Genomic DNA, 27,978 nt, shown 5'->3' on the forward strand with positions numbered 1-27,978 from the left:
GGCCAAGTAGCTAACTCGGTACAGATTAAGGAACTTGGCGTACTGGTACTTAGCTAGTTGGGTAAGTGCAGGAGACAACACAAAAGTGGCAGCGGGTTGCGAGGGAATCGCCCATCAAGTATGTGTGGGGAATTTTAGGATCGCGTCAGAGGCACAAAGAGTGCCACATTTCTTTTTCCTGGTCAAAGGCAACCTTGCTTAGATGTGCTCTCTGTGTAAGTACTTGAGTGAGTTGTATGATCTGATAAGTAAGGTACGTACCTGCAATGGAAAGGACCTGGTGTGTCCGCAACGCAGCGCAGCATCCCGGACAGGGGTAGCGGGTATAGGTTATATATATTGTGAAAGAAGGGGGGGGAGTTCCTTTTGCTCCGCCAGGTCTATTTTCTATTTTTATTGTTAATTTGCCGATTTCAGAACATATTCTTCGCAAATTCGAGTGCCTCGTATCTTTGTTGGAAAGCGGGGCAGCGAGCGGCCTCTTTTGGCGCGGGGCACAAGGGTTGGAGGAGAAGATGGCTGTGCAGGAAACGGGGCTGTAGAACGATGTGGCAAGGGGGAAAATAGGTCGAGTCGGTAGTAGGGACTGATTTGTATGAGGATTCATCAACTCAGTTGCGAGAGAAAAAAAAAATAATTGGGCGAGGTGTGGTAGGTCGTCGGATACCTTGGGGTGCTACTCGGAGTAAATGTACGTTATAGCTATGTAGGTTAGTACGGAGTACCTAAGTAGGTACTAATTGGAGCTCCGAGCTTTCAGATTACCTACACTGACGAATGAGGGGTGCCTTGATTGGGCAAAATATCTGAGCTGGCCCGACGTTGCCTGCCTTGTTACAGCGCGCGCGCCAGACAAGGGCACATGCACAGGCGCAAACTGATGGCAGGGAAAACAGGGCATGCCATTCCATTCTACCCGCGAGCATCTCGTTTAATACCAGCGCATTGTTGTCGAAAAAACCTGCTGAATCCAGTCCAAAGGATTCGCTACAAGCATCTTGTCGTGCATTGTTTCTCCCGCCTCCTCTGCCAGCCGCCCTGGTTCGTTCTACCTTCACGCTCTGCACCCGCCCACCTTTGCGGACCCGCCACCCACCCCGGAGCTGCAGTATCTCTTCTGCAAACCTTCGCCACGGAGAACCCTGCCTGACCACTACCAGTAGTTCATCATCCTGCATCATTTCGTCTGGCCCGTCCCTCGCTCACCCACGGCCGTTTCCTCCCCCCAAACCCCCGCCAACGCATTCTGCCGCCTCGACGAGTCACACTCGAGGAACCGCTCTTGGTTCTGCCCAACGCCTGCTGAAAGGAGCTCTCTGCCTGCTCTCCCAGAAATCCACTTCAGCCCCTCACCGCCGAGAAAGCGCGGCTATTCGATCCTGCCAGAAAACCAGTCTTGCGACACGCCTCTCTGCTTTTCAATCGGGATTTTTTTTCTTCCTCCTTCCCCTTCTTCTATTCTCACACTCTTCCGCCCTCCTTCTCCTTCGTCGCTACCTGTCTGTTCTCTTTCCCCCGTCCCAGTCGGCTACTGCCCACCGCCGCAGCCATGGACGCCGAAAACACCACCGTCGAGGATCGCCGCAACCAGCAGGTCGACAATGCTATCCGCGCTATTCAGCAGAAGAAGCCTGTCCCCGAGATCGACTTCACGATTCACACCATGGAAGATGGCACCCAGGTTAGCACCATGGAGCGTGTTTGCAAAGGTACGTCCGCTCTTGGGACCTGCGCAGTGTCTCGGGCTGTCCCGTTACATTCATACCTTGCGCTGCAAACGGGTTGAAAGATAAAGAACAAGAAGAAAAAACAGCCATACTCCGCGCGATAAGTCCCTTGACTGTGATGCTAATCAGCTTGTGCCTCCTGCAGAAGTGCAAGCACCAGCCACCTCCAAACCCACAGACGAACAATTCTTCTCAGACAGCACTCGCACCAAGCCCGACATTCACTTCCTGAAGCAGCACTTTTACCGAGAAGGTCGTTTGACCGAGGAGCAGGCTCTCTTCATTCTCAAGACCGGCGCCGATGTACTGCGTGCAGAGCCCAACCTGCTCGAGATGGACGCACCCATCACCGTCTGCGGTGACGTCCACGGCCAATACTACGACCTCATGAAGCTCTTCGAGGTCGGTGGTGACCCTGCCGAGACGCGCTACCTCTTCCTCGGCGACTACGTCGACCGTGGCTATTTCTCCATCGAGTGTGTCTTGTACCTGTGGTCCCTTAAGATCCACTACCCCAAGACGCTCTGGCTGCTGCGCGGTAACCACGAATGCCGGCACTTGACCGACTACTTCACCTTTAAGCTCGAATGCAAGCACAAGTACTCCGAAGCCGTTTACGAGGCCTGTATTGAGGCATTTTGCTGCCTGCCCCTTGCCGCCGTCATGAACAAGCAGTTTCTCTGCATCCACGGAGGTCTCAGCCCCGAACTGCACACCCTGGATGACTTGAGAAATGTACGACGCATTGCCCTCTCCCTTACACGCCCATGTCGAACCGTTCCGCCAACTAACTCGTCTTTTAGGTTGATCGATTCCGGGAGCCCCCAACGCAGGGTCTCATGTGTGACATTCTCTGGGCTGACCCGCTCGAAGATTTCGGACAGGAAAAGACGAGTGACTACTTCCTGCATAACCACGTACGAGGATGCTCGTACTTCTTCTCATATCCAGCAGCATGTGCCTTCCTCGAGAAGAACAACTTGCTCTCCGTTATCCGTGCCCACGAAGCCCAGGACGCTGGCTACAGAATGTACCGCAAGACCAAGACGACGGGCTTTCCTAGCGTCATGACCATCTTTTCCGCACCCAACTACCTCGACGTCTATAACAACAAAGCCGCGGTACTCAAGTATGAGAACAATGTCATGAATATCCGCCAATTCAACTGCACGCCCCATCCTTATTGGCTACCCAACTTTATGGACGTCTTTACCTGGTCTCTGCCTTTTGTCGGAGAGAAGATTACAGACATGTTGATTGCTATTCTCAGCACATGTTCGGAAGAGGAGCTCAGAGAGGAGACGCCCTCATCGACTTCGCCGGGCGGTATCTCGCCACCTGTCGTTTCGACTCCCGACGACCCCACCTCGATCGAATTCAAGCGCCGAGCGATCAAGAACAAGATTCTTGCCATCGGCCGCATGTCGAGAGTCTTCCAGGTCCTGCGCGAGGAATCGGAGCGTGTCACTGAGCTCAAAACTGTCAGTGGCGGCCGTCTGCCAGCCGGTACTTTGATGCTCGGCGCCGAGGGTATCAAGAACGCCATTAGCTCTTTTGAGGATGCTAAGAAGGTGGATATACAAAACGAGCACTTGCCTCCCAGCCAGGAGGAGGTCACCAGACACCACGAGGAGGAGAGAAGTATTGCTATGCAAAAGGCCGTGCACGAGGCCGACAATGACAAGAAGCTGCACCAGCTGTCGAGAAGACTCAGCACGTACGTATTCTGCACCGAACTTGAACCGTCGTTGACTAACTCAAAATTGATAGTGACCGCAAGCCCGCTTCCCGCTCGTAGAAATGGTAGGCATGGAGCATGTAATGTTGAAATACAAGGTTCGAACGCTGGGATGGAAGGCTACATTCGGTATTGGAATAAAGAGTGCGCACAGTCATCATTTGAAATGGCCCAGCAGGCTGGTTCCGGTGCAAGCACATCAGGGCGCATTGCGCGGATCAACATATATACCAAGAGGAGAACATGACGAACAAAAATGGAAGGGTTATTTATATACGCAGTGACGAATCCCGATATCCTGCATGAAAGCAGTGTTTGAACACACTGTCGAGATGGGAAGATGGCTCTTGGGCTATATAGTTTAACGAGCATATACGAGTACAATGAAGATTCATGATGCTGGTGGTTACAGGTTTTTCTTATTTGAAACAAAAAAAAAGAAGACGGAAAACTGTATTTACAAGCGCATGTAGCTGGCCCGGGACTCTCAAACTCCAACCGTGACCTGGTTCTACACCCACCATACATGATGTCCCCATTCCACCCTTGTGCCTCATCATCATCACCACTTGGTCGCCACGGGCAAACATGAACCACGGCGAAGTCGGCTCGCCTTGGATCAACTGTATTATCTCAAGAAGCCAGCAGATTGTGGAACAGTGTACATGGTGCCATACGCAGAAAATTAGTTGAACCTCTTTAATCATTCTAGGGTTGTGTTATTTAACATGTGTCTATATTCTAAATTCGAGGGCCGATCAAACTTGGCACACTCCGTCTCACCCACGCACCGACGTGCAGAGGTGGCGGTAGGTCTATGCCACCTTCTCATAGCACTCCTTGATGTACTTGACAGGGTCATAGGCAAAGCACCAGTCCCGCACGCGCTTATCAGCAAGGCCGTAGGTGAGGCTCTCCGTCGCCAGGGTCGCCTCCGAGACGTCCGAGTCGTGCAGCCCGTCGGCCCGCATCGCGGCGTACACCTTGTCCCGCGCCGCAGCGTCCTCGACGTGCAGCATGTTGCCGCCGTGCAGGCTGGCGTCCTGCACGATGTGCACGCGCTCCTTTCTGGCGTGCTCAAACACCGTGAGCGCCGTCTTGAGCTTGTCGTGGTCGACGGCACCGCCGCCGCTGCCGCCGCCGCCGCACGTGGCGGGGCAGGCGAGGTCCAGAACCGTCACGAGAGACACGGCGTCCTCGACGGCCATGCTGACACCCATGGACAGGTAAAAGGCCATGGCGTGCGCGGCGTCGCCGACCAGCGTAAAGCGGCCGGCCGGGTCGGTCCAGCGCGGGAGCGGCGGGACGGCGTGGACGGGGAAGTTTTGCATCCTGGGCAGCAGGATCTCAATCAACCGCCGCACCCTGTCATCGGGTTATTAGTCCTTGTGCGGGCCGACATGTTGGGTTCGATGCCGCCCCTCGCGAATCAACCGCAACAGCATTTGGGGGGTTTTATTTTTCGTACCTGGGCTCAAAGTCCTTGACCAGGTCCCTGGCAAAGGCCCTGTATTGCTCCGGCGTAAACTTGGACATGTCGATGTCGTCCGGGTGCGAGAGCACCACGTTGAACAAGGTCGCTTCCTTGATCAGATACGCCATGACTGACTTGCCCGGCGCGATCCACAGGTGGGAGCTGTACGTCTCTAGGTCAGCAATGTCGGCGAGCAGCGGATCGGCCTTCATCTGCGCCACCTCCGCCATGGTGCGGAGCGCGGCCAGCCCCGTCGGCCGGGTGGCGGCGTTGGCGTCGCCGAGGAACTCGCGTCTCGCAAAAGAATTTATGCCTAAACAAGCGGCGCAACCCAATTCAATTAGTAACCTGATCTTTACGCCGCGTCCCCCCCTCCCTCTCATTTTGAAGAAGCCGGGGCCTCACCATCGGCGGCAATCACCAGGTCGGCCGCGACCCGGGTCCCGTTGTGCAGGTCCACGGCGCCGTGGGCAAAGTCGTAGCGGGCGACCTTGCTGTCGAGGCGCAGCTCCGCGCCGGCGCGGACGGCATGCTTGTGGAGGAGGTCGTGCAGCACGGCGCGGTGCACGACGATGTAGGGCTCGCCGTACCGCGCCTCCATGGCGCCCGTGGGGATCGCGGCCAGGACCTCGCCGGAGCGGAAGTCGCGGACGGACATCTCCTCGGGCACAATCGACGCCGCCATGATGTCGTCGCGCATCCCCCACCGGAACAGGTACCGCATGGCCAGCGGCGTCATCTGCACGCCGGCGCCCAGCTCGGCCAGCGCCGGCGCCGCCTCGAGCACCACGACGCGGTGCCGGGACCGCGCCAGCGCCAGCGCCAGCGACAGGCCGGCGATGCCGGCTCCCACGATGATGATTTCCATTTGCTGTGACGTTTTTGGGTGCGCGCGCGGGGGAGAAACTGCTGGACGGGACGGGACGGGACGGGACGGGTCGGCTTGGACGGTGAGCGGGAAGTGAGGGGGGTTGATGGAACGCGGTGGTGCCAGGCTGTGATCGGCGGGCCTCGCCGGTAATGGTATCGTCAGGTGGGCCATGGCCGCCGTCGTATTGCGTAACGGAACACGAAGGGTGTCAATCTGCGGACCCGGTGTTGAATTTCGGGAGAGAACGTACAGACAGCCGATTCTAATGCCGCGGTTGGTGTCTTGACCTTGACTGGAGCCCTACCAGCTCTTACAATGACCTCCTTGATTGTCGACCAAAGGAGATTCTTTTGAAGCATAGATTTCTTCCAATACTTCACAAATGAATACTCTCGAGTTTTTAGGTGCCAAGGGAATTATTCTCCATGTCGTCAGACAGGAAAACTGATTGAGGAGCAGTCTGCTCACAAAGAGACCGCAGGCTATCTTCGCCGTGGGCACCATTCAAGTCATTAGCCGCTCCTCCGCCCGCTCCAACGGTCGCTGGGAGGCTTACGTGCAGTCCATGATGAATGAAGATACATCTTGATTTGCGACTCTGGAATCTCTGAAACAACGTAAAACCTGACTTCCGACGGTGGTGTCGGGGTCCTTGTCAATGTCCCTGTTCCAGATCACGAGTGCCGGCTTTCACTGCCGGGTCACGGGTGGGTAAGACGACTTTACGGACATGCACGTCAAGCCCGAGAATACCCTCCACTTATGCCGTAAGATTTTTGCACCTGCACGAGAATCAATTGACTTTCACGGCATCGATTGCCTCAGCGGCGATTAAAAGAGAGGCCACCTGAACAATGGCCAAGCTTGGCCCTGTCTAGTGTAATGAGGGTTGAATCATTTGGGCAGAGAACATATGATCTATGCTCGCTGATGTCAAATTCCAGTCATGCGCCAGATCTGATATATTCAGCAGAGAAGAGCCCGCCAGCGTACCGTAGTTGCTGGTACTTTTGCTCGTCGAGTGTGAACTTCGCATACTAGATACTGCTACTTGTGCTCGTGCTGGTCAAGCCATGCCTTTACCGTTTGAGCACTTACAATCTGCGCCTGATCTTGACCTTGAAATCAACCGGTTTAACAAACATATAGTTCTCGGTTCTCCATTCTGCATCTCCATTGACTGCTTCAAAATCATATCTCCTGACGAGCTGTGGCACCAGCTTCGAGATTTCGAACATGGAAATGTGCCGCCCGATACACGCCCTCGAACCTAGTCCAAACTAAAATTCAGTCGGTCAGTGCTGCATTCGAATAGAGATTACATGATGGTTACTCACCGGGAAGTAGTAAGCTTTCATCCTCTTCGCCTTGTCATCCGCCACCAACCACCTCTCCGGGCGAAACTGGCAGGCGTCTTCTCCGTACACAGCCTCGTTATAATGTGCACACCAGTTATTCAATCCAATGGTCGTCCCATGTGGAAAGTGTTGTCCGCCCAGCATAGCACCACCTTCCGGTACGTCTCTCCAAAATGGAAGGCCTGTGGCTGAGTGCATGCGCAGCGCCTCTGTAATCACAGCTTGCAGGTACAGCATGTTCTTGGCGTCTTGAAACCGCACACCTCCGTGGTCGTCAATCTTGCCGTCCTTTTCCATTTGATCTGTCTCTTCCCGCAGCTTTGCCAGCGCGGACGGATTTCGCATCAAGTGGTAGAAAATCGCGGACAGTGTGATTGCCGTCGTGTCGGAACCGGCCAAGATGTTGGCCAGTGACATACTCAAGATGTGATCCTCTGTGACTTTCTCGGGATCTTCTTCATTCTGGGCCAACATTTTGTCAAGAAAGCTTTGAGGTTTGTGCTCGTCAGACGCCATGTTCAGTGACGCATCTGGTTTGCCTGTGTCGGCGGCTGCTGCCGCCCTCTCCGTCCGACGCAGCCTTACACGGTTTTGCACGAATTTGAGCACGTAGTCTCGGCCCCGAGCACCGCCGATGCCCAACCACGCCGTGATCCTGTACAACAACGGGTGTGTCTCTGGGAAAATACCGACTAGTGCTCCATACACAAGGAGCGCTTGCGATGCCTTGAGCAGCCCAGCTACATCGTTGCCGCCGTCCAGAAACCCAAAGCGTGCCGAATAGGTAATATCACCAATGACATCAAAGCCGTAGCACTGGAACCAGTGCATCAGATCAAACTGCGTCTCCTTTTCCGCAAACTCATCAAACCTCTGGAGAAGAATATCCGCACATTCATCCGTATATCCTTCATATCTCACTAGACTCGTCATGCTATACAGTGCCTGGTGACGCCTCCTCGTCTCCGCATGCCGCTGTATCGACCGGTCTGTGAACAAAGTCTCTCGCTCGGCGCTTGGATGCTGCCATGCATCATACCATGACGACTTTGGCATCTTGGAACCCACGTTGTAGACAGTGCCTACGGCTTCTGGCATATCGATGCTGAACATGTCCGGGGCGATCCGCACGATCGGTCCGTAGCGCCGGTGAAGCGCGATATTTTCTGCCTCGAAATGGCCCTTTAATACGCGAACAAAGTACCATAGTCGGGTGAATCGGGCAAAAAATGGCCCTGGAATGGAACGCAGCGGTGATGCCACGGCCCGGGCGACGGTGGTGGCAATGACGCCTATAAGTGAAAAGCCAACAATATATAGTAGCAACATGGCTGGTGCTTCAAGCTGCCGAGATGTATTTATTATTCAATAAAAGTGATCAAGTCGGGATGGAATAAAGCAAAATCTCTTTGTCGGGTTTGGAACAAGAGTCCCGTGTTATAAATACCAAACGTCTTATAGGTCATCAGGTTATACGACGACACAGCGAAGATGTCACCATGTATCCGAAGAACTCAACTAGGTCTTTCGGCCTTCGAGGTCCCGGAAATTTCTCTTTATTACTCTTATTACCCATCTAGGGGATGATAGATAGTACGACACGTCACATGCGACAGCAGACTAGTACTTGTGATTGGACATTTCGCAATCCGTTCTCACAAGGCAAGCTGCCAAGCATACGGCGAATAACGCAGTTATAATCCGCTCATGCATGAGAGATTTTATTCGGACGCCTGTGCTCAGCTTTTCCGCTCTGTATACTACTTCTTCTTTATAAATCATGGCCACAACACTAGACGCTTGGAAAACGCGATAATCTCTCTCCTCACGACTCGAATTCGAATAGCTCTATGCCTACTTCCGTATCTAGAGAGGTAAAAATGTCGCTGAACATCCGCTCCGTCACAGATAAGCACGGAGTCAGGGCGGACAGTTAACAGCCCATCCTCCAACCCTGTCGTAGTGCCCCATTTTCGCGCATTGTATTGGAAGCAGGTCGCGTTTCCGGCAATCACCTGCCCACCGATTGATTACAGAATTGACATGTCGTAATTTTCTCTAGGCAATATATACACTGAGTCTTGCTTATATCGGCTTATTAATGAATGGCTCTCGTGGTTGTTGAACTTGGAGCGCTGAACTCCGTCTGGTCGCACTCCGTGTTGATGAAGATTGGGGTTGAGGTGATCATCTGATGAACTTGAGCTCGGGCAAGATAAGCCGCCCTTCAATGCAAGGTGACTGTGAAAAGTCTCGGCCGCCCATCTCCCTGAGAAGAGAGCTAGGTCGGATGTCAACACGCTGTATAAGCATGCGTCTTTGTATGGGGGACCTCTAGTAATCAGTGTACTGGATCACATCAACTCGGGTTATCGCCCATGAGCTTCGGGTCTACGACAAGAGAATTCAGTAGAGCACAATACAGCAAAACTGGATTATAGCTCTAGTTGCTTGAGCGGCCGACTCGAGCTGCATGGACAATGGCCCTTACAATTGTCGCTGACGTAACTACAAAACTTTTTGAGCCAGCTCAAAAAGATCAAAAAAGGCTTCTCTTTCTTTTTCAATCTTTCTCAGTCCCAGTCCAACCACCAAAGTCCTTCTATCATCAGGATAACGTAGTGATAAGTAGCTCGCAATCTGTGCCGCGTAGAGCTGTCCGATAGTCTCGCGTTCTTCTCCGCCTCCGCCCAACAATGTCGTCGGTGTAAGGTGAGTAGATGGGAGCAGGCCGTGGCTCGCACTAGGTAATGTCATCTCGACACTGCCAGCAGCAGATGGTGTTAAGGGAACTTGAACCTGTAGGGGCAATCAGTCGATAGGTCACAAGAATAGGTCAGTGTACATACCCATTGTGAAAGCCTCCCCTCTTGGCTGATCGTGACCAAAATTCGATCGGAATAACTCGTCGAAGATACTTCGGTAGCGATTCCATTTACTTCTCCAGTAATCTTTTGGCTCTTCGCCGGATACGCATCTTCCGTTGCTATTAACGCTGTCATCTTGCCGTGCTTTTGTATTTAAGTCGAAGTCCCGGGTAAGTCTCACCTTCAGATCGCTGGTGAGCGTTCACCGCCCCGCACTAGTCCCGTTCGGGTTGCAACTTTTTGCGGTCACCAGCGGCAAAACTGGGCTCCACCTAAATTTCTAGGTAGTGCCGGTCGGCCATCCAAGTAGAGAGTACTGCAGCTTGAAAAAGTTTTGCGCAAATAAGTCAGGGAATGAATATCTGTCAATTCGTGCGGATATGGCAAAATTCGTTCCTAGACAGCGCAAGCACAAAGTGCTTGCTCGTGAGCGAGCCAAAGAAAATGGCCGCCACGATGTCGCGGACACCAACCAAGAAATCCTCGACTCTGCCGACAAGCAGGAATGGGCGGACAAGCGTGCACGTATGAAAGACGAATTGAAACGGGAGGCCGGAAAAATGAGCTCGAAGAAATCCAAGCGTCTCGAAAAGTACATTGACACCAAGCTGCGCAAAGACGAGAACCGAGAGCTGCTCGCCAAGCTGGCATCGAGAAGGGTTGACACGAGTTTGTTCACGAGCAGCAAGTCTCTGGGACAAGGTCGCGAGACAAAGAGGCAGAGTCTGGCAAGAGCGCTGAGAGAAGCCAGGGCAGGGATCGAGGATGGGGAGGAGCTCTTGGAAGAGAGACGTGAGGCGGCCGACGACGACGACGACGACGACGACGAGAATGAGGATAGAGCTGCTGTAGCCACAAAGTCAGCGCCTGTTGCGGTGTCACATCCCGAAATCAAGCATGCAGAGTCCGAAATTCCCGCTGCACAAGTACCGACTGTTGTAGGCTCTGGCTTGAAACGACCACTGGATGTTGACGAGGACGGAAGACCGGTAATTCAGAAGCGGCAAAAACGAGGTGGCATCAAATCCAAAATCACAGCAAATGTTGATATTCCGTCGCTAGATAGCGACAGTGAAAGTGACGAAGAGGAGTGGGGTGGTATAAGTGATGATGACGATGGGTTGCAGAAGGACTCAGATGATGATTCCGCCGAAGAGGACCCAGACGAAGAGGATGACAGCGACGACGACGACGACGACGACGAAGATGATGATGAAGACTCAGACTCAGACTCAGACTCAAACGAGAAATCAACTGCAGAAAACTCCCAAAGATCATCCATTTTTAAAGCCTGGGCCACACAACAACGGAATGAAGCACTTGGCTTTAATCCAAACGAACCGACAACGAGCAATATGGTGATTCCGAAGCCGGCGAATTTTGTCCCTCGAGCTCCTGAACAGGAGCCACTACCGATGGAACTGCAGCCAACGGAAAATATAGATAGAAAAGCGTTTAGTGTCACTGTCACGAGGATGCCAGAGATACAGGAAGCTCGTTTGAAACTCCCAGTCGTTTCCGAAGAACAGAGGCTTATGGAAGCCATTCACAACCACAACATTGTCGTAATCTGCGGTGCCACAGGTTCTGGCAAAACGACACAAGTGCCTCAATTCCTGTACGAAGCTGGCTATGGAGCTGCGGCGTCGGAGACACCAGGCATGATAGGCATCACACAACCGCGCCGAGTTGCTGCTGTCAGTATGTCCAAGCGTGTAGCCGAGGAGTTAGGCGACCACTCTTCGGCTGTCGCCTACCAAATTCGATTTGAAGGAAGCGTTGACGACAAGACAGCTATCAAATTCATGACGGATGGTATCTTGCTTCGTGAAATCGCCCAGGACATTACCCTCAAGAAGTACTCAGCCATAATCATCGATGAAGCTCACGAAAGAAGCGTGAACACGGATATTTTGATCGGAATGCTGAGTCGAGTCATCAAGCTCCGCGCTGAGCTGGCAGAAGAAGACCCTAAGGTCAAGCCACTGAAGCTCATAATTATGTCGGCTACTCTCCGAATCGAAGATCTCACCATGAATCCAAATTTATTCGTCACTCCTCCCCCGGTGCTTGAGGTTGAAGGCAGACAGCACCCCGTCACCATGCACTTTGCTCGCAAGACACATCACGATTATGTTGAAGAGGCATTTCGTAAAATTAGCCGTGGACACAGGAAACTTCCGCCTGGCGGATTTCTCGTATTTCTCACTGGCCGCAACGAGATCCTACAGCTTAGCAAACGGTTAAAAACGGCGTTTGGTGGCCTGAAGTCAGCCGAAGGTCCCAGAGTACGGATATCAGCTTCCGAGGCACCCCTGGAAGTGGAAGACCTCGATCTCGGCGATGTGGACAAGAACACTCATGATGACCTCGACGAGATGGTATCGGATGGCGAGGATGACGAGAACGAATTCGAGATTGAAGATGAACAAGAAGCCGCCCCATTGAAGGTACAGATTCTGCCTCTCTACTCACTACTCCCTACGCGAGAGCAAATGAGGGTCTTTGAGCCCGCACCTGAGGGTACAAGACAAATCATCCTGGCCACCAACGTGGCGGAAACCTCTTTGACCATACCCGGAACTCGATTCGTGTTTGACTGTGGCCGTGTCAAGGACCGCAACTACGATCGCCAAAGCGGCGTGCAAAGCTATGATATTGGTTGGATCAGCAAAGCTAGTGCGAACCAGCGCGCGGGTCGTGCAGGCCGTACAGGACCTGGCCATTGTTATCGACTATATTCCTCTGCTGTCTTTGAGCGCGACTTCCAAGAATTTGCGGACCCCGAGCTTCTACGCATGCCGATTGAGGGCGTCGTTCTGCAGCTCAAGTCTATGAATCTGCAGAACGTAATCAACTTCCCATTCCCCACGCCGCCAGAGCGACATAGTTTGGCCACGGCGGAGAAGCTATTGGAATATCTGTCAGCAGTCTCTTCCAGCGGCCAGATTACGCAAGTCGGACAAACGATGTCTGTGTTCCCGCTTTCTCCTCGCTTTGCGAGAATCCTGCTTGTTGGGCACTTGCACGACTGTCTGCCATATACTGTTGCACTGGTAGCTGGCCTGTCTGCCGCTGAAGTGTTTCTACCTGAGGCGCAAGCCGTACCCGCCCTTGCGACTCAGGAAGATGACGCTATCCGTACCAATGCTGACATTGTGGCTGAGACGAAGCAAGTGAATGCGCGCCGCATGTTTAATGAGGTACATCGCAACTTCTGCTACCTGGACGACAAATCCGATGCCATTAAGCTTCTGCAAGTCGTGGGCGAGTTTGCCCATGAGCCGACGGAGATCTGGTGTGACAGCCACTTTGTACGCTTTAAGGTGCTAAAGGAAATTCAGCAGCTGCGCAAGCAAATCACAGACCTGTTACGCATGAATATACCATCGTTTGCCAGCCTTCAGTACAAGGACAAGCTGGACGCGCCATCCGCAAAGCAAGTATCTGCATTGAAGCAAATGGTTTCTGCCGGCTTTATCGATCAGGTCGCCATCCGGGCTGACAAGGCACCTGTTCCCCTCGAGCACCATCGAAAACCGAAGCGCGCAATTGACGTGCCGTACGTGCCTCTGATTCCTTTGCATGGCGCATCGAGCGCCGCAAGCGAAGAAGGCCTTGTATATATTCATCCAACATCACCCATGGCACATCTGAGCATCCAAGAGTGTCCAGAGTATATTGTCTACTCGTACCTGCAGCGCGCGACGCCGGCTGGGGATGGGACCAAAAAGCCGAAGACTAGGATGCATGCCCTTACCGACATCTCGGGCGGACAGCTGGCAGGTCTTGCCAAGGGAACGCCGTTGTTGACCTACGGCAAGCCTATCAAAGAAACCCGCGCACCGTCAGCGGCCGTGGATGGGGGCACCACGCGCGAGTGTTGGGTGAACCCATATCTGCGGGCAGAGAACACTGGAGGCCAGGGCTGGCAACTGCCAGCCAAGAAGGTCAAGCAAAGGAAGATTGCCGGTAAGGGCTGGGTGGTGGAATAAGCAATGTGCTCTCCCTGACAGGAACATTGGCGGGGAATGATGCGGCTAGGGTAGAACCGCATGAAGGATCATGTCTGTGGGATTCAGCATATTGCGTACCGGATGCATATTCAGCCGCTTGCATTTTTGTCTATGCACATTGACGTACCTCTCGGGAATTGGGAGTGTAAGGAGTAGCAGCCTAACAATGAGCGGCCGTCTATTTCACGACCGTTGGTGCTAAAGCTATTGGTGTAACTTCTGCGACGTGGCAGCAACAGCAAAGCTGCATGATAGAGAAAAGTTGTCATTTGTACTTGCAGCAAAAGGAAGCCACCTCTGACGTGTCTCGATCCCACCCACCAGTTGGCCCTAAAATATTGATTCCTCCGTGCGTTCCGTTATACTAGGAATGCCATATAGCAGGCCGTGCGGGGATGGGTGGTTGAACCCTTTGGCTAGATGCTTTCCAGAGGGGAAAGGTTGCATTATTATGCACGTCCTTTTTTTTTTTTGCTTAGTCTATTATTGAGTGTCAAATCATACTGAAGCTACATTTTTCTCTTTCACATAACCATCGAACCGCAGACGAATCTGGCTCTCCTGCGGTGCTGAGGCGTACAAGACGATAGTCTGCATCTTGTCTCAAACACGCTCATTTCAGTCTCAATCGTGCAGGGTTTTGGTTACAGCAGGCTACCAGCATACCTACTTTGACGGCGAGACCCGACTTAGACGCGCCGAGAGCCGGCTAAAAGCTCCTCCCATCCTCCCAGGCATCACCGCCAACACCCGAGAACCATGACGCTGTACCCAGGCGTGGCTTTTGTAACTGGTGCAGGTTCTGGTGAGTTTATTATGCCTATTCAATGGGGAGTTGCAATACGACTCTCATCTGTGATCTAAGCAAACCACCAAACATGATGCTGGAGCTAAGAGAATCGAGTCGTCATATTGGAACTAACACAAGATGATCAGCCGCTAACTTGTTCTGCAGGAATCGGCCGGCAGACTGCCATTTCATTTGCCGTGGAGGGATGCACCAAAATCACCATTGCGGACACCAACAACGACGGACTTGCGGGCACGAAGCAGGCCATTGAAGGCGTCTCCCCAGATGCGAGCGTCCTCATCGCTCAAGTAGATGTTCGCGCAGAGCAAGACGTCGTCAAAGCCGTATCGGACACGGTTGGGCTATTTGGACGCATCGACTATGCGGCAAATTGCGCAGGTACGAAATTCCAGCCGACGCAAAAAAGAAAAAAAAAAGGACAGCACAAGCAACGAAAATGTAGCAGCTAACAACGTCCGTAGGCATATACGGCCCAGAAGCAGCCTCGCCCGACGTCGACCCGTCAGCCTTTGATGATGTATTTGCCGTGAATGTGCGTGGCTTGTGGCTCTGCGCGCGGGAGCAGACACGCCAGATGAGGACACAGGAGCCTCTGCCGTCGCATGACGGCAGACCAGGCTCGCGCGGCGCTATTGTCAACGTGGCGAGCAGCCTTGGCATCTCCCCTATTCCGGGCAAGAGTAAGGACGCTTGAGAAGGAGACGCGAACAACAAGTAGTGGCCGTGCGCGCATGCTAACTAACCCGCGCGTGCAGCACCGTACGCAGCGTCCAAAGCGGCTGTGATTCAAATGACCAAGTCGGATGCTCTCGATGTAAGCACAAGGAAAAAGAAACAAGAGAAAAAGAAGCAAAAGCATCCTTCCAGACGCGTCTGGCGTTGCGCTAGGCTAATAAGGCGATTCACAGTGCTCACCATATGGCATTCGCGTCAATGCCGTTGCCCCTGGCATCACCGAGTAAGGAGACTCTCCTTCCTCAGACGGCTGGGCTTTTTGAGCTAACACCGCGCAGTACACCCTTCACCGCAGATATCCCCAATGACGGCGTCGCAGTGCGTGGTATGCCCATCCCGCGAAAATCCACGGCGCAGGAGATTGCGGACGTGATCCTGTTTGCCGCCAGCTCCAAGGCGTCCTTCCTGCAAGGCGCCATCATTTCTGCAGACGGCGGGCACACCATATAGACCTTTTTTGCTCACTTCTCTGTTGTAGCGGAAAGGGGGGTATCATTAAATATCCGAGCAACTACTCCGTATCCTGTTCTCGCTAACCGTAAATACCGAACCTCGAAATTAGAAAAAAAGCAAAAGAAACCAAAAAAGAGAATTTTGTGGACGCCCAATGCCATGTGATTAACAACACGTTACCAGCACTCTTTGCCTGCTGATGTTCTTGTCACCCTTTACGCGGCCGTAGGCGTACGCGACCCTGTGCCGCCGAGCTTGCTCTTCTTGCGCTTCGGTTTCGGCATCGCGGACCGCGGCGCCTTGTCCGCCTTCGCGCCGTCCTTCTTGTCGTCCGCCTTTGTGTTGAGCCGTGGCGGGCCGGTCATGGCGCTGATGCCCGTGGGTGTCTGACTGCTGGCTGCCGTGCGCGGCGCCATGGCGGGCTTGCGCCCCGTCGACGACAGGTGGAACTCGCCCGGCCGGCCGGTGATGGGGTTCTCGTCGACGTACTCGCCGCCGTGACGCATGTGCACCCAGAACGCCTCCTCGGCCGAGCGCTCCAGCGACAGCTCCTCGAGGTTTGACGGCGCGGGGGTGCCCTTGCTGCTGGCGGCGGCGGCGCCCGGGGCGGGTGTACCCTCTTTCGACGACTCCTGCATGCGAGCTCGCGCGGCCTGCAGGGCGCCGGCCGGCCCTGCCGCTTGCGCGCGGGGCGGTTTGTAGCTGTGGCCGCCGGACGGGCGCCATGTTCGAGCGGATTCGGCGGCTGGAAGGGCTTTGGCGATGGCGGAGGATATCGACATCTGTCGGGCGTTCCATCGTTAGCTGTCGCCTGTTCACACAGAGAGGGGAGCCTTCAAGGCAGGCATGTTGACCTACAATTCGCGCCGCGAGGATATCTGCGAGCGTTGGCGCCATGTAAATGTTTTCGTTGACCACAAAATAGGACGCATGGACCGTAATTTCATCCGCCTCCTGGTAACGTTTTCGTCTTGTCTGCTTGCGAATGACCCAGACGCCGGTACCCATGCCCGGCCCCGACTCAGCGGGCTCTTCACCGACAATGAACTCGAGCCCAGACATGGTCTTGAGCCGCCCCTCGAATGCCTCGCGGGTCTGGATAAAGTGGTACATGGACATGTTGTTCATGGCCTGGCTCATGATCACGGCATTGTTGGAGGTGCGCTCGAAGAAAGGCGACTCGGCAAAGTAGAAGAGAATCGTGTTGGAGTGGAGGCCGCCCATCTGTTGAATGAGAAGTGGCGAGTGCCACTGAATCTCGTCGAGCGGGGGATCGGTTGGATTGTCCATCTTGAGCGGCTGGTTAGCTAGTTGCAGCGTCGAAGCTTGGGCGCGCGATGCCAGAGCGCGAAGAGGCTCCAAAATGCTTGCATGTGCCACGCACACCCCACCAGCTTATGTAGTGGGTGCCGGACACTACCAATTTACAGCGCGCTGCGCGGAGTTATGGCCACGGATTTGATACTGCCATGCTCATGAGAAAAACAAAAGTCGACGAGATAAATACTATAGAGCCAAATTTTGGGATAGCGAAAAAAAACGTGGTTGCATTCTGCTGAACAATAAGCTCTTTCAGACTCATTGTTGTCTTGCACAGTTGTTTAACTAGAGGTCACTGAAGGGCTATCTATGGTCAGTTTCTGTGATTCGAGAGCTCACTTCTTGGGGGGTAAATTCGCAACAAAGGAATAAATAATAGGCGCTGTATCAGTGCTTCTTTTTCTGCACTTGGTAGTATTCATCGTAGGAACCCTTATAGCCCATCAGCACACCCATGACAGTGGCGATGTACATGAGTGCAACATTGATTGCCAGATTCAGAGTTTCCCATCTCGAGAATCTGAGTCCTGGAACCATGTCGAAGTGATAGAAAAACATGAGTAGCTGGCAGATGCTGGGTTCTAAACTCTCTCGATGACAGTCGGCCAAGTAGCCTAGGATGTTGCGAAAGAATCGTTCCTCAATTTCCGGCTGGCCCTTGTCAAAGTATACCTCAACAGCAAGGGGATTCTCAAGACTCTGGTCCCCCTCGAACCAGTGCCAGGCGCGAGCCGGGATCTTGATCTTGTCTCCCGTCTTCAAATGCACATCGCGATTCCACAGATGCCAAGTCCCAGCACCCCGCGAAACGCGGAAGTATTCATCAGCAAACAGGTGATAGTGCGGAGGTGGGTAATAAAGCGTTTCCTGTTGGTGATGCTGAGGGTCATGGATGGGAAAACTGTGCACACTAAAGTAAAGTCCGCGTCGCCATTCGAAGTTGACGGTGAAAGTCCGATCCACGGTATCCGGCAGTGTGAGTATCGCCTGGTCCCAGCTAGAGCTCCTTGAAGGTTGTTGAGCCCGTAGAAAGGATAGAGGGGCTAGAACCATTTTCCCGAGTTGGCGATGACAGTAGGCGATTGTGCGTCTATTGAGAGTTGTTGTCGTGACAAAGAGGAAGTTATCTAGACCCGCCGGTTATGCCACGCCCGCAATATGCACCTCAATTGTCTGACTCCTGACCAATGAAATGCTCAAAAAGAATCCTTGTTTAGGTTTCCAGACAAATTGGGACTCTTATTAGCAATAAACGAGCTTTCTTCAGTGACCAATGCACGATGAGTAGTGCCGCTGTTGGTTTCCAAATTGATAGGATCATGTGCTCTCGGAGACTTCAGTCGTAGTTTACATGAATTCAGTCGTAGTTTATATGAATACATAAAGACGCAAAAGGTATCCTGATCCCATTTTGAGGCCTTTTCAATGAGTCGCTGAGTAGTAAAGTAGCCTTCAATCCGTGGGGCAGTTGACAATCATGTAAGCACTTGTTGCAGTAGCTTCTATTTCCAATACAATAATCCGTAGGGCACAGGCCATTCAAGATTGCGAGGCGCAAATGGGTGGGGATGTGTTTGCGGTGGTTTTAACAGAACATATACACTCGCATGTGACCTGAAAACTACAGTCTAGCCTGTGGGCATAGCATATTACAATATTTCTATATGTACGTCGAACAGATGGGCATGGTCTCATCTCTAGCGCGTTGAGACTCTCGCATCTGATCGAATTCCCGTTAGTATCTGTGGAAAGATCCGGTTGTTCTATTCTCCACCGTCATATACAAATTCCGTTTCTCAAGTCAGCACGCGGCTTTCGACTACAGCCAGAGCAGGCGTCTAAGACTGGGTTCAGTGGTGAACAATGCGTAACCGTGCTACATTGACCTATTTTTCGAAGCTAGGATACTGGATACCGATGATATCACCATATTCTTTCGGCTATCATGTTGTTGGCTTCACGACTTATACCGAGCACTCATCTTCTCACACTAAATACGACGCTTAGCGTATGCCCTGCAATTACGGTCGTTTCCCGTAGATGTAATCAGGAGTTTGCAGCTGAATTGAAGTGAATTAAATTAGAACTTTAGACCTATTTTATCTAGTAAAACATATATGGAAAATTGCTCTGTAAAATGAAGGATGCGGCTCATGTCTTCGTAGCACTTTGCTATTATAGTCGTCCATGAAAGTCGATGACTAATCAATGGCGAACTATTCCTGGTGATCCTGCCACAGCGCCGCAAGCTTTACCTTTGCGCAACAGTAATCAACAACCTAGAAGCGGCTGTGCAGTTGCCTACATTGAATTTCACCCCCGAAAACCCCCTTCTTCGCGATAAGAAACAAGTTCGACCCTCGATTATAGAGGTCAAGGCCGAGACTATGGATCTTCTCTCAACGATCCGAAAGACAGGCTCACGTGGAGGCGTCAACTTTAGCTGGGAGGAAGTTGCCAACTCATCCCGCCGCGAAAACTATCTTGGCCACAGTCTAAAGGCGCCCGTGGGCCGCTGGCAACAGGGCAAGGACCTCAACTGGTATGCCAAGTCCGGTGCGACTGCCGCCAACGCCGACGAGACGGAAGAGGAGCGCGAAGCACGCGAGCGCAAAGAAGAGCTGCGCAAAGTCAAAGAGGCTGAGGAGGACGCGATTTCGCGCGCCCTAGGGCTACCTGTCAAGCAGAGGGATACGACAGGCGCTAATTCAATAGAAGTTGCCGGTAACAGACAGATTGGACCAGCTTCCGGGCCTGGCGAAACCGAAAAGCCTAGCGCGCGTCATGACGCCAGCGACGAGAGACGACGGCAAAAAAAGTCACATCGCCATCGTGGCGATGGAGGTAGACGAGACCGAGATTCTCATCATAGGCGCCGGAGCCGAAGCAGAAGCCATGATCGCGATAGGTCGGAGGGAGAGCGTCGGCGTCACAGAAGTCGCAGTCGCGACCGGGACCACCGAGATCGCAGACAACAAAATCGCGAGAGGGAAGATAGGCATATAAGGGATTATAGACATGACAAGGACGATCGGCACGGGAGGCATGATGGAGTGCGCCAGAGAGATCGAAGCCGTAATCGCAGCCGGGACGGCGGGAGACACGGACATTCGGGTGACAGGCCGAGACGCCGCAGCCGCTCCAGATCTCCCAGGCGCAAGCATAGTGATGATGCTTACTAGTGGTGGTATTGCTCAATTAGCTCAGATTTATGATACCCTGAATTTTCTATATCGAGGAGTTTTTGCTTCCTGTCTTGGCGGTTGCGCGCGTGAGCACCAGTAAAACCCCCACTATATCACTCCAACGGCCGCTAAAAAGCAAGGCGAACCTTTCATCTGCCCAGAAAGCCACCCTAGGAAATATAGAGCTGGCAATAACACCCTCCTAAGAAGCGAAATATTCTGAAACTCCCAAGATGGCGCGCCAGCCTGTCCTGACAGTCTTTGGGGGCACGCGGATTGGCAACAGGGAGCTGTTCAGACCCGAGACTAGTTTGGAGTCGTTCTTAGCTATCCTTCGTTCGCACAACGTCACTACTATCGATACAGCACAAGCATATGGAAACTCTGAGGCTACTCTCGGACAAGTACTCGCCGGAAACAGGTTCGCACTGGATACAAAATGGAGTCCTTCCTCCTGGACGGAGACGATGCCGTGGGCGACCAGGGCTCGCATTATAGATACGGCCGAGAATAGCATTCAGAGGTTAGGCGCGGCGGCAGGCACGTTTTATCTGCACAAGATGGATCGTCTTACCCCGTTCCCCGAGACTCTTGCAGCAGTGAATGAGGTTTACCGGCGAGGGCACTTCCGCCGGTTCGGCCTTTCGGGCTTTCCGCCCAACGACATCGAAGCCGTCCACGACCACTGCGTCGAGCAGGGCTACCCTGCTCCCACCGTGTACCAAGGAAGCTATAACCCCCTGGGACGTGAAAAGGAGACGATCCTCTTCCCGACTCTCCGAAAGTTGGGCATGGCGTTCTACGCCTTTGGCCCGTCGGCCGGGGGCTTCCTCGCGAAAACGGTGGCGCAGGCGGAGCAGATGAAGAGCGACATGGAGTCCGTGTCGGCGACGTGCAAGCCCTATCTGCGCGCGCCAAAGTACCTGGCGGCGTTGGCGGAGTGGAATGCGCTCGCGGAGGCCGAGGGCTTGAGCGCGGCAGAAATGGCGTACCGATGGGTGGCGCATCACTCGGCGCTGGACGGCGACAAGGGCGATGCGCTCATCATAGGCAGCAGCAGCCCCGAGCAGCTGGAAGAAACACTGGCAGGGATTGAAAAGGGGCCTCTTAGTGATGAGGCTTGCGCTGTTATCCAAAAGATTTGGGAGAGTGTGGCAGAAGCGGCCGATTGAGTCTGGTAGCTTGACAAGCCCGGCCTTGCCGAACCTCTTGGCATACTCTCAATCGATTGTTATATCTCTTCAGGTAAGGACTTGTACTTTACTAGTATAGCGCTCCCAGTATAAGGAAAATGTAGATATGAAGGAGGACTAGCATTATTTTACGTAAATTGTCTACCAGAGGTAGTGGCAGTCTGAAGTTCTTCAAGTCTCACTAGCCAGAGCCACAGGTTACCTCGCTGTCAGATTACTTTTTGTTTTTCTATTTCCAACTGAGTGTGAAAGATCCAGACTGGCCCATTCTGTAGCAATAACGGCCTAAGGTCCGAATGAATGACAAGGATAGCACAACCTTGCCCCTATAGAGAGGCGAGTAGCGATCTCACATCATTTCCTCGTCCATCTCGGGTCAAATTCTGATCAACCTGTTTGGAATTTCTGTTACGAGCACACATTTTGGGACGACAAAGTTTCGATTAAGACACTATTTTGGACGTATTTATATCTAAATTAAGGCCCTAAAAGTAAATCCCCCACACCAGGTTCCACGATATATACAGAGGCCATGTTCGCTTTATTAGCATGTATAGACAGATCGGCCTTGATCTATCAAATCGAAGCGTCTCCGTAGTCTTTTCTTATAATTGAAGCTTTGCCTCCACCTTGCCTGCTGTTCGACCAACACTCCGTCTCTCTTTTCCAACAGCACCATATTAATCGCTCTGCTCCTCGATAGCTTTCCTCTTTGCCTCCGCTTTGGCTTCGACGACCTGGTCGTGACGCTCAGGTGGGAACTTCATGCCGCGATCCTCACCCTCCGGCGCCGCGCCCGGACCCCAACCGCCCACGCCGTAGGCTGCGGCGGTGCCTCCGAGCCCTGGTGCGCTGCCCATCGCGAGGGTTCCGGCCAGCTGGTTGCGGCCGACGCCGGGTGTTGTTTCTTTGAAGGTGTCAAACTCGGCGCGGGTTTTGCCGGTGTACTTGAGCAGATCCTCGTCGCTGATGGGCTGGCCGCGAAGTTTTTCCTGGCAACGCTGCCAGAGGCCCTTCTTCTCTTGTTTGTCTTCCGCATTCATCGTCGTGCGTTTCAAGTTGTATTATTAGTTGCAGATCTCGAGATGAAGACGAATTTTGCCGGTCGCTGGGGGCGTATAGCGCAACGGGCCGAGTATTATAAGTTTCCTTCCATGCATCTGAGTGGCGTTTTCAGGTACTTCAGACAGCGGTCTTTGCCGCGGACATAAACATTGCGAGGTTTCCTGGCCGTTGTGACCCCTCATAGTAGCTTCGGTCAGCAAGTCACAAGCCAGAAGAGCTGACTCCGTCAAGCTCTGTTGTAGAACTACAATTGATCTGCCAAGCCAATATTCGGGTAGAAGGGCCGATATCTATGGGTCTAAATAGAACGGGGTCAGGGCAGGCTGGGGAGAATTTCAATCCTCTGTATGGGTAATTCATTTATTGTACATGATTCTGAAGTGGCAAGGCAGTGTGCTTCGCTGAGAAGATCCATCAAAATCATGTCGCCGGATTTTTCCCCAGAGTGAACCCTTCATTATGGTGACACATAAGAGCCACTTTTACAAAAGACCTTTAATACATCTTTGCAGACTACGGAGCTGTGTACGGGTCTCAATAATGAGAATATTGTATCGAATACCACATGACCAATACCAGCTTGGCTCCTGAACGTCCAATTCCTAGCCAGTACAGTAGCTAGCACGGTAACTAGTGTGCACACATTTCATAGACAGAATAAGAAAACGGGTCCTTTCATGCCTTAAATTTACTTCTTGCTCTAAAGCCAATTTATGAAAGCGATCACAATATACTATGCTATCGTGTTATGCCATCACACACGGCAGCACATCTATTTTCAAACATGCACAGACATGCACAGACATGTTGAGAGGTATTACAGGTTCACCTTCCTATCAAATATAGCACTGGACCCTGTCCGCGTTGATCGGCTCTTGCTCACACCCACAAACGCACCGGATCTCAATTTGAGCTTCCGTCATTGCGGGCAGAAGCCTTGACTGCAACAGGAAAGGGTCGGGCTGCTTCGTCTTGAACTCTATACAGAACACTTGGCTATCAATTGACCTTGGAATGATACAAAAATAAGCAGGCGCACGCTCAATAGTTGCAAATATATTATAGAGCACCACTATTAGCAACCTTCTTGTGACGGAAGCCATGCCACTACGGTGTCTTCTGTTCCTTACTTTGACAATCGACACCTCACAGGCATGAGATACATGGGAGAAGTAATGCGGCATTACTGCAAAGGTCTTCAATATTCAGCAAAATTATGGCTCTCGTTTGTCAACTCATGCAAGTGTCCACCGTCAGGAGGAACTCGACACAGCTTTCTCCGGAGGCAAAAGTCGGCAGTGATGTCAACGGTAGACCGCGTACTGGATATACGTCGACTCTGCGATACAAATACGGGCTGTTCCGTCAAGCTACTCGACATTTCATCTCTCTAGAGATATCTCGCTGTCTCATCCTCTTCAAATACAGCAAGATATACCACTGCCCTTACGGTTAAGTATGAAGCCATTACAAACTAGCCACATCAGTCAAGACAGCTAAGAACATATCCACCCGAAGATAGAAAAGCCGCCTGACAACCTCTTTCTTTTTCCACTCGAAAATGAAGCTCGAAAGTGTTTTGCTCACGGTCGTTGGTGCCGTGGAGGTGCTTGGAGCACCAAGCGTTGAGTCAAAGAGTCTCGCGAAACGTACTCCAATCGGAGTACCCAGCGCCGACATCCGAGCATCATGGTATAACAAGTCCCTGACAGCTGTCTGTGGCCTGCAGGCCTGTGATGTAGCCGACTGCATCTATGTTTGGGATGATGAGACAGGCTGCCACGACTCTGTTGAAATTGGTGGCATTTGTGATCTCACCATGCAGTTCGACCTCGGGCAGACACACAAAGGCGTGTGCGGTAAGGCATGGTCCAAGCAGTGCAGCTACACAAACGATTATTATGCTGCCTTCATGTGGAATAATAACTATCAGCTTTCGGCGGTGACGGTCAAGAAGAGAGATTTTCCGGCTGGACGGGCGGGTCAGCATAAGTCGTGCACCTATGGAATGCGTCTCAGCGACAGCTACCACGGCGACTTTAGCTGTGGAGATCTGCTCAATAGCTACAGAACGATGCTGGATAAGATTCCGTACGATGGATGCTAAGTCCAATAACCTCTTTTCTTGTCATTCGCTGGGGAATACCAGCTTCGATCGGAAAATTGGATCAATTGCAGTCGTTCTGAAGATATGGGGAGGCATGGATGTTCGGCTGTTTAATTTTACTTTTTCCTGTTAGGGCATCCATTTCCCTGGATACCGCTTTAAATTTACACAGGAGGCGTATTGCCTTTCATGAACTGTGGACGAATTACGCTGTCATCGTTGTGTCTGTTGGGGTTCTCTCTTGGCCGGTCCGCAGCCAGAGAGGCTCTAGTGCCGGTGTGCCCTGGCGGAAATAGATTCTTATAAAGATGGTGACGCTAAAGAGTAGCAGAATGCATGGAATCAACCGCCAAATCTTTTCAAAGCAGTGATTTGCTTGGTGATAAGCTTGTCAGCGCGCCTTCACTGGCAAGTCTCCAATCTACTGGTTGTGGGCCATACTTTTCCTTGTATAGTGATGTCTGGCCTCCCCTGACTTACGGCATGAGGCTGCTCTAAGACAGCTTAGGTCGTCCAATGATCCGTGTTACTTCCCGGTGTCTGGCTGGGATAGTGAGAGAGGTAAAGGGAAGGAAGGGAAGGAAGGGAAGGAAGGGAAGGAAGGGAAGGAAGGGAAGGAAGGGAAGGAAGGGAAGGAAGGGAAGGAAGGGAAGGAAGGGAAGGAAGGGAAGAGACATCGAGAGAATGAGGTGCAGAACAGTTGCGAACTGAAACTGTATCTGCAAGGGTTTCAGCAGACGTTTAGATTATCTATGAACCGCCATAGCCATAATCCAACAAATGCACCTTTTTTCTGAAAGAGACACATTGCTTACAGAAAATACAAAAGGAAACACAATTACAGCAGCTCTTTGCATGAAATACAATGGCATTCTTATTCGTGCGCGAGAAAAATAGACGTCATAATAAGTGTTCTTCGTACAAAACATTATGCATAGTCTGCAGTTACAGATCCTTCAGAGCCTTGAGAAGTCTGGGGTAGTTGGGGGTTCCCAACCCGGTGACGGGATCCCAGCCAGGGACGGCAGAGAAACCGTTGTTACCGCAGTCACTAGGCTGGTCATCCCCGCCAGGTCCACCCAAGCGCTGATCACCAGATGTAATGTCGTTGAAGATCTCCGGGTGGGAGTAGAGGGCGGGGTTGAGGAAACCGAGAGGTTTCTTGCCGATGGCAATGCGCTCCTCGTTAACACGGGTGATCATGGCAGCAACAATAGGTGCGGATTCAGAGGTACCACCAGTGCTGACATCAGCGCCCGCGGCGTAGAAAGCGGTGTTATCACCAATGGCAGAGACATCGGGGTAGCCGCGGCCCGCGCGGTTGTAGATGCCGCCGTTCTCGGGGATGGTGCCGTTTGTGGTGGTGTAGTACTTATAGCCAGGGTCGTGCTTGGCGAAATATCTATCATTTTGTTAGTTGTCACAGAGTAGAATGAAGCATGCAAAAAGGCTTACGCTGCAACAGCATCCTTTTGGTAGTCGGGAGTAGGGTAGATATTGCTGAAGCCACCACCAGGGGAAAACGACTGAGAAACAACCTCGGGCTGCTTGTCTTTGATGGAAGCGCCGGGGGGGATGACGGTAGCACCGACACTGGTAATGTAAGGGCAGTTGGCAGGGTAGCCTGGCACAAAAACGTTTCCGTTCTTGCCCAGACATGAACCGCCTCTCCAGGCAACACCATCGTCACCACTGGAGAATAGTACGGAGACACCCTGGAGACCGAGTTTCATGAACTCGTCACATTGGCGCTGTTATTTGATTAGAACTGGCCCTGGTTTTTCAGTCGAGAGTACTTACCTTTTCATAATTGAAAGGGAAGGCATCACCATCGACTTCACCCCAGCCATAGGAGATGGAGATGACGTTTGTGGGCTTAAACTTTCCAATATCTGCAGGCCTACTGTCCCCGTCAACATCGGGGTCATCTCCAGTTTCGCCGTCGGCAGTATAGTCAATATAAGATCCGTCGATGGCGTCGAGAAACTGGTTCAAGAGACCATTTTTACCGTTGACGTTATAGAAAACGGCTCCCTGAGGGTATATAATGGGAAAAGAGGATTGGATATCTATTTCAGCCTCCTCGTCAGCAGTTTCGGGGTCCGGGTCAGCGCCTGAAGCACCATCGATCAGGGCATTGACGGGATAGGTGCCCTGGGGGATTCTTGGAGCGTAAGTCTGCCAGTAGTGGTCGAGATCGGACTTGGCGTAGTTTGTGGACTGGAAGGCGAAGATGCCCAGCTTGTTGTTGGGGTCACTCAAGGTGCCATTGCTGATCTGGTAGAGAGCCTGGATGCAAGCAGGGGTAATGATCTTGTCGCAATGGGTGAGGTCGCCAGGGTCTTTCTTGATTCTGTCGATGACGGAGGGGGCGAGCTGGGTCTTGCGAACCGGGAGTTTGCCAGGGGTATCGTGCTTGTTGTTGGCTACACGGCGGGAGATGTGAGCGACACCGGGGTGAACAAACTCCACATGCTCGGCAATTTCAGCAGGCAGGCTATATTCTTCAGTGCCAATGGTCTCGATATTCTTGACGTTGGCGTTCCTGTAGACGTGGTATTTCGTTTTCAGGATCGACTCGAGCTGCTTGGCGGTAGTCTTGAACTGGACCCAACCTTTGCTGCGTGGGACCTTGATAGACCCACTGGGAATGCCAGAATCAATGAGCCACTGCTTGACAGCCTGAATAGAGCTGTGCTCGGGAGCAAAGAGGTCAATGACCTGGTCGGCGGTGTAGTGCTTGCCGTAATTGGCCGACTTGGGGTCAGAGCTGCTTGCGTGTCAGTGACTGTTGATGGCAGACAACGTCTATATACTCACACTTCAAAAAGCAATTCACCGCCCTTGTCGATGTTCCTCTGCTTGAGAGCGATACGCACGGGCAGCTCGGTGTCGGCTTCGGCAGCACGCTTGGTGAAGACGGAGGAAGCGAGCTCAGAGCGACGCTCGTGGACAATGTGGTTATCCGTCAGAGGGGCTGCAACAGCGCCAGCAACTAGACTACCGAGAAGAATGAGTTCTGCCTTCATAATCTATTCCGTATTTGTATATATAATAG

At 52.5% G+C, this 27,978-nt stretch overlaps 11 protein-coding genes across 11 annotated transcripts; 5 read left to right on the forward strand and 6 right to left on the reverse strand.

The window, feature by feature from the left end:
• Positions 1-1,549: 1,549 nt before the first annotated feature.
• Positions 1,550-3,525, forward strand: V2A60_003556 (serine/threonine-protein phosphatase 2B catalytic subunit; the record flags this gene model as incomplete). Its single annotated transcript, XM_083254885.1, has 4 exons — positions 1,550-1,709; positions 1,873-2,462; positions 2,531-3,444; positions 3,498-3,525. 4 exons carry the CDS (start codon positions 1,550-1,552, stop codon positions 3,523-3,525), a joined length of 1,692 nt encoding a protein of 563 aa, XP_083111011.1.
• Positions 3,526-4,280: 755 nt separating this feature from the next.
• Positions 4,281-5,981, reverse strand: V2A60_003557 (uncharacterized protein; the record flags this gene model as incomplete). Its single annotated transcript, XM_083254886.1, has 3 exons — positions 4,281-4,830; positions 4,934-5,252; positions 5,345-5,981. The coding sequence occupies 3 exons, from the start codon at positions 5,979-5,981 to the stop codon at positions 4,281-4,283; spliced, it is 1,506 nt and encodes a 501-aa protein (XP_083111012.1).
• A 923-nt stretch (positions 5,982-6,904) lies between these two features.
• Positions 6,905-8,497, reverse strand: V2A60_003558 (cytochrome P450; the record flags this gene model as incomplete). Its single annotated transcript, XM_083254887.1, has 2 exons — positions 6,905-7,090; positions 7,148-8,497. 2 exons carry the CDS (start codon positions 8,495-8,497, stop codon positions 6,905-6,907), a joined length of 1,536 nt encoding a protein of 511 aa, XP_083111013.1.
• A 1,918-nt stretch (positions 8,498-10,415) lies between these two features.
• On the forward strand, positions 10,416-14,030 carry V2A60_003559 (ATP-dependent RNA helicase ECM16 domain-containing protein; the record flags this gene model as incomplete). The annotated part of the gene is made up of 1 exon (XM_083254888.1): positions 10,416-14,030. One exon carries the CDS (start codon positions 10,416-10,418, stop codon positions 14,028-14,030), a length of 3,615 nt encoding a protein of 1,204 aa, XP_083111014.1.
• A 780-nt stretch (positions 14,031-14,810) lies between these two features.
• Positions 14,811-16,047, forward strand: V2A60_003560 (SDR family NAD(P)-dependent oxidoreductase; the record flags this gene model as incomplete). The annotated part of the gene is made up of 6 exons (XM_083254889.1): positions 14,811-14,856; positions 15,007-15,240; positions 15,324-15,542; positions 15,618-15,676; positions 15,771-15,820; positions 15,876-16,047. The coding sequence occupies 6 exons, from the start codon at positions 14,811-14,813 to the stop codon at positions 16,045-16,047; spliced, it is 780 nt and encodes a 259-aa protein (XP_083111015.1).
• A 218-nt stretch (positions 16,048-16,265) lies between these two features.
• On the reverse strand, positions 16,266-17,340 carry V2A60_003561 (mediator complex subunit MED6; the record flags this gene model as incomplete). Its single annotated transcript, XM_083254890.1, has 2 exons — positions 16,266-16,832; positions 16,909-17,340. 2 exons carry the CDS (start codon positions 17,338-17,340, stop codon positions 16,266-16,268), a joined length of 999 nt encoding a protein of 332 aa, XP_083111016.1.
• Positions 17,341-17,757: 417 nt separating this feature from the next.
• On the reverse strand, positions 17,758-18,423 carry V2A60_003562 (cupin domain-containing protein; the record flags this gene model as incomplete). The annotated part of the gene is made up of 1 exon (XM_083254891.1): positions 17,758-18,423. The coding sequence occupies one exon, from the start codon at positions 18,421-18,423 to the stop codon at positions 17,758-17,760; it is 666 nt and encodes a 221-aa protein (XP_083111017.1).
• A 1,334-nt stretch (positions 18,424-19,757) lies between these two features.
• Positions 19,758-20,376, forward strand: V2A60_003563 (kinase phosphorylation protein-domain-containing protein; the record flags this gene model as incomplete). The annotated part of the gene is made up of 2 exons (XM_083254892.1): positions 19,758-20,048; positions 20,086-20,376. The coding sequence occupies 2 exons, from the start codon at positions 19,758-19,760 to the stop codon at positions 20,374-20,376; spliced, it is 582 nt and encodes a 193-aa protein (XP_083111018.1).
• A 412-nt stretch (positions 20,377-20,788) lies between these two features.
• V2A60_003564 (uncharacterized protein) lies at positions 20,789-21,727 on the forward strand (the record flags this gene model as incomplete). The annotated part of the gene is made up of 1 exon (XM_083254893.1): positions 20,789-21,727. One exon carries the CDS (start codon positions 20,789-20,791, stop codon positions 21,725-21,727), a length of 939 nt encoding a protein of 312 aa, XP_083111019.1.
• Positions 21,728-22,428: 701 nt separating this feature from the next.
• Positions 22,429-22,791, reverse strand: V2A60_003565 (uncharacterized protein; the record flags this gene model as incomplete). The annotated part of the gene is made up of 1 exon (XM_083254894.1): positions 22,429-22,791. The coding sequence occupies one exon, from the start codon at positions 22,789-22,791 to the stop codon at positions 22,429-22,431; it is 363 nt and encodes a 120-aa protein (XP_083111020.1).
• Positions 22,792-25,865: 3,074 nt separating this feature from the next.
• V2A60_003566 (S53 family peptidase) lies at positions 25,866-27,949 on the reverse strand (the record flags this gene model as incomplete). Its single annotated transcript, XM_083254895.1, has 4 exons — positions 25,866-26,322; positions 26,376-26,671; positions 26,721-27,690; positions 27,741-27,949. 4 exons carry the CDS (start codon positions 27,947-27,949, stop codon positions 25,866-25,868), a joined length of 1,932 nt encoding a protein of 643 aa, XP_083111021.1.
• Between the last annotated feature and the right edge of the window lie 29 nt (positions 27,950-27,978).

This window comes from Cordyceps javanica, chromosome 2 (genome assembly GCF_051103115.1).
Source record: "Cordyceps javanica chromosome 2, complete sequence".
NCBI lineage: Eukaryota > Fungi > Ascomycota > Sordariomycetes > Hypocreales > Cordycipitaceae > Cordyceps > Cordyceps javanica.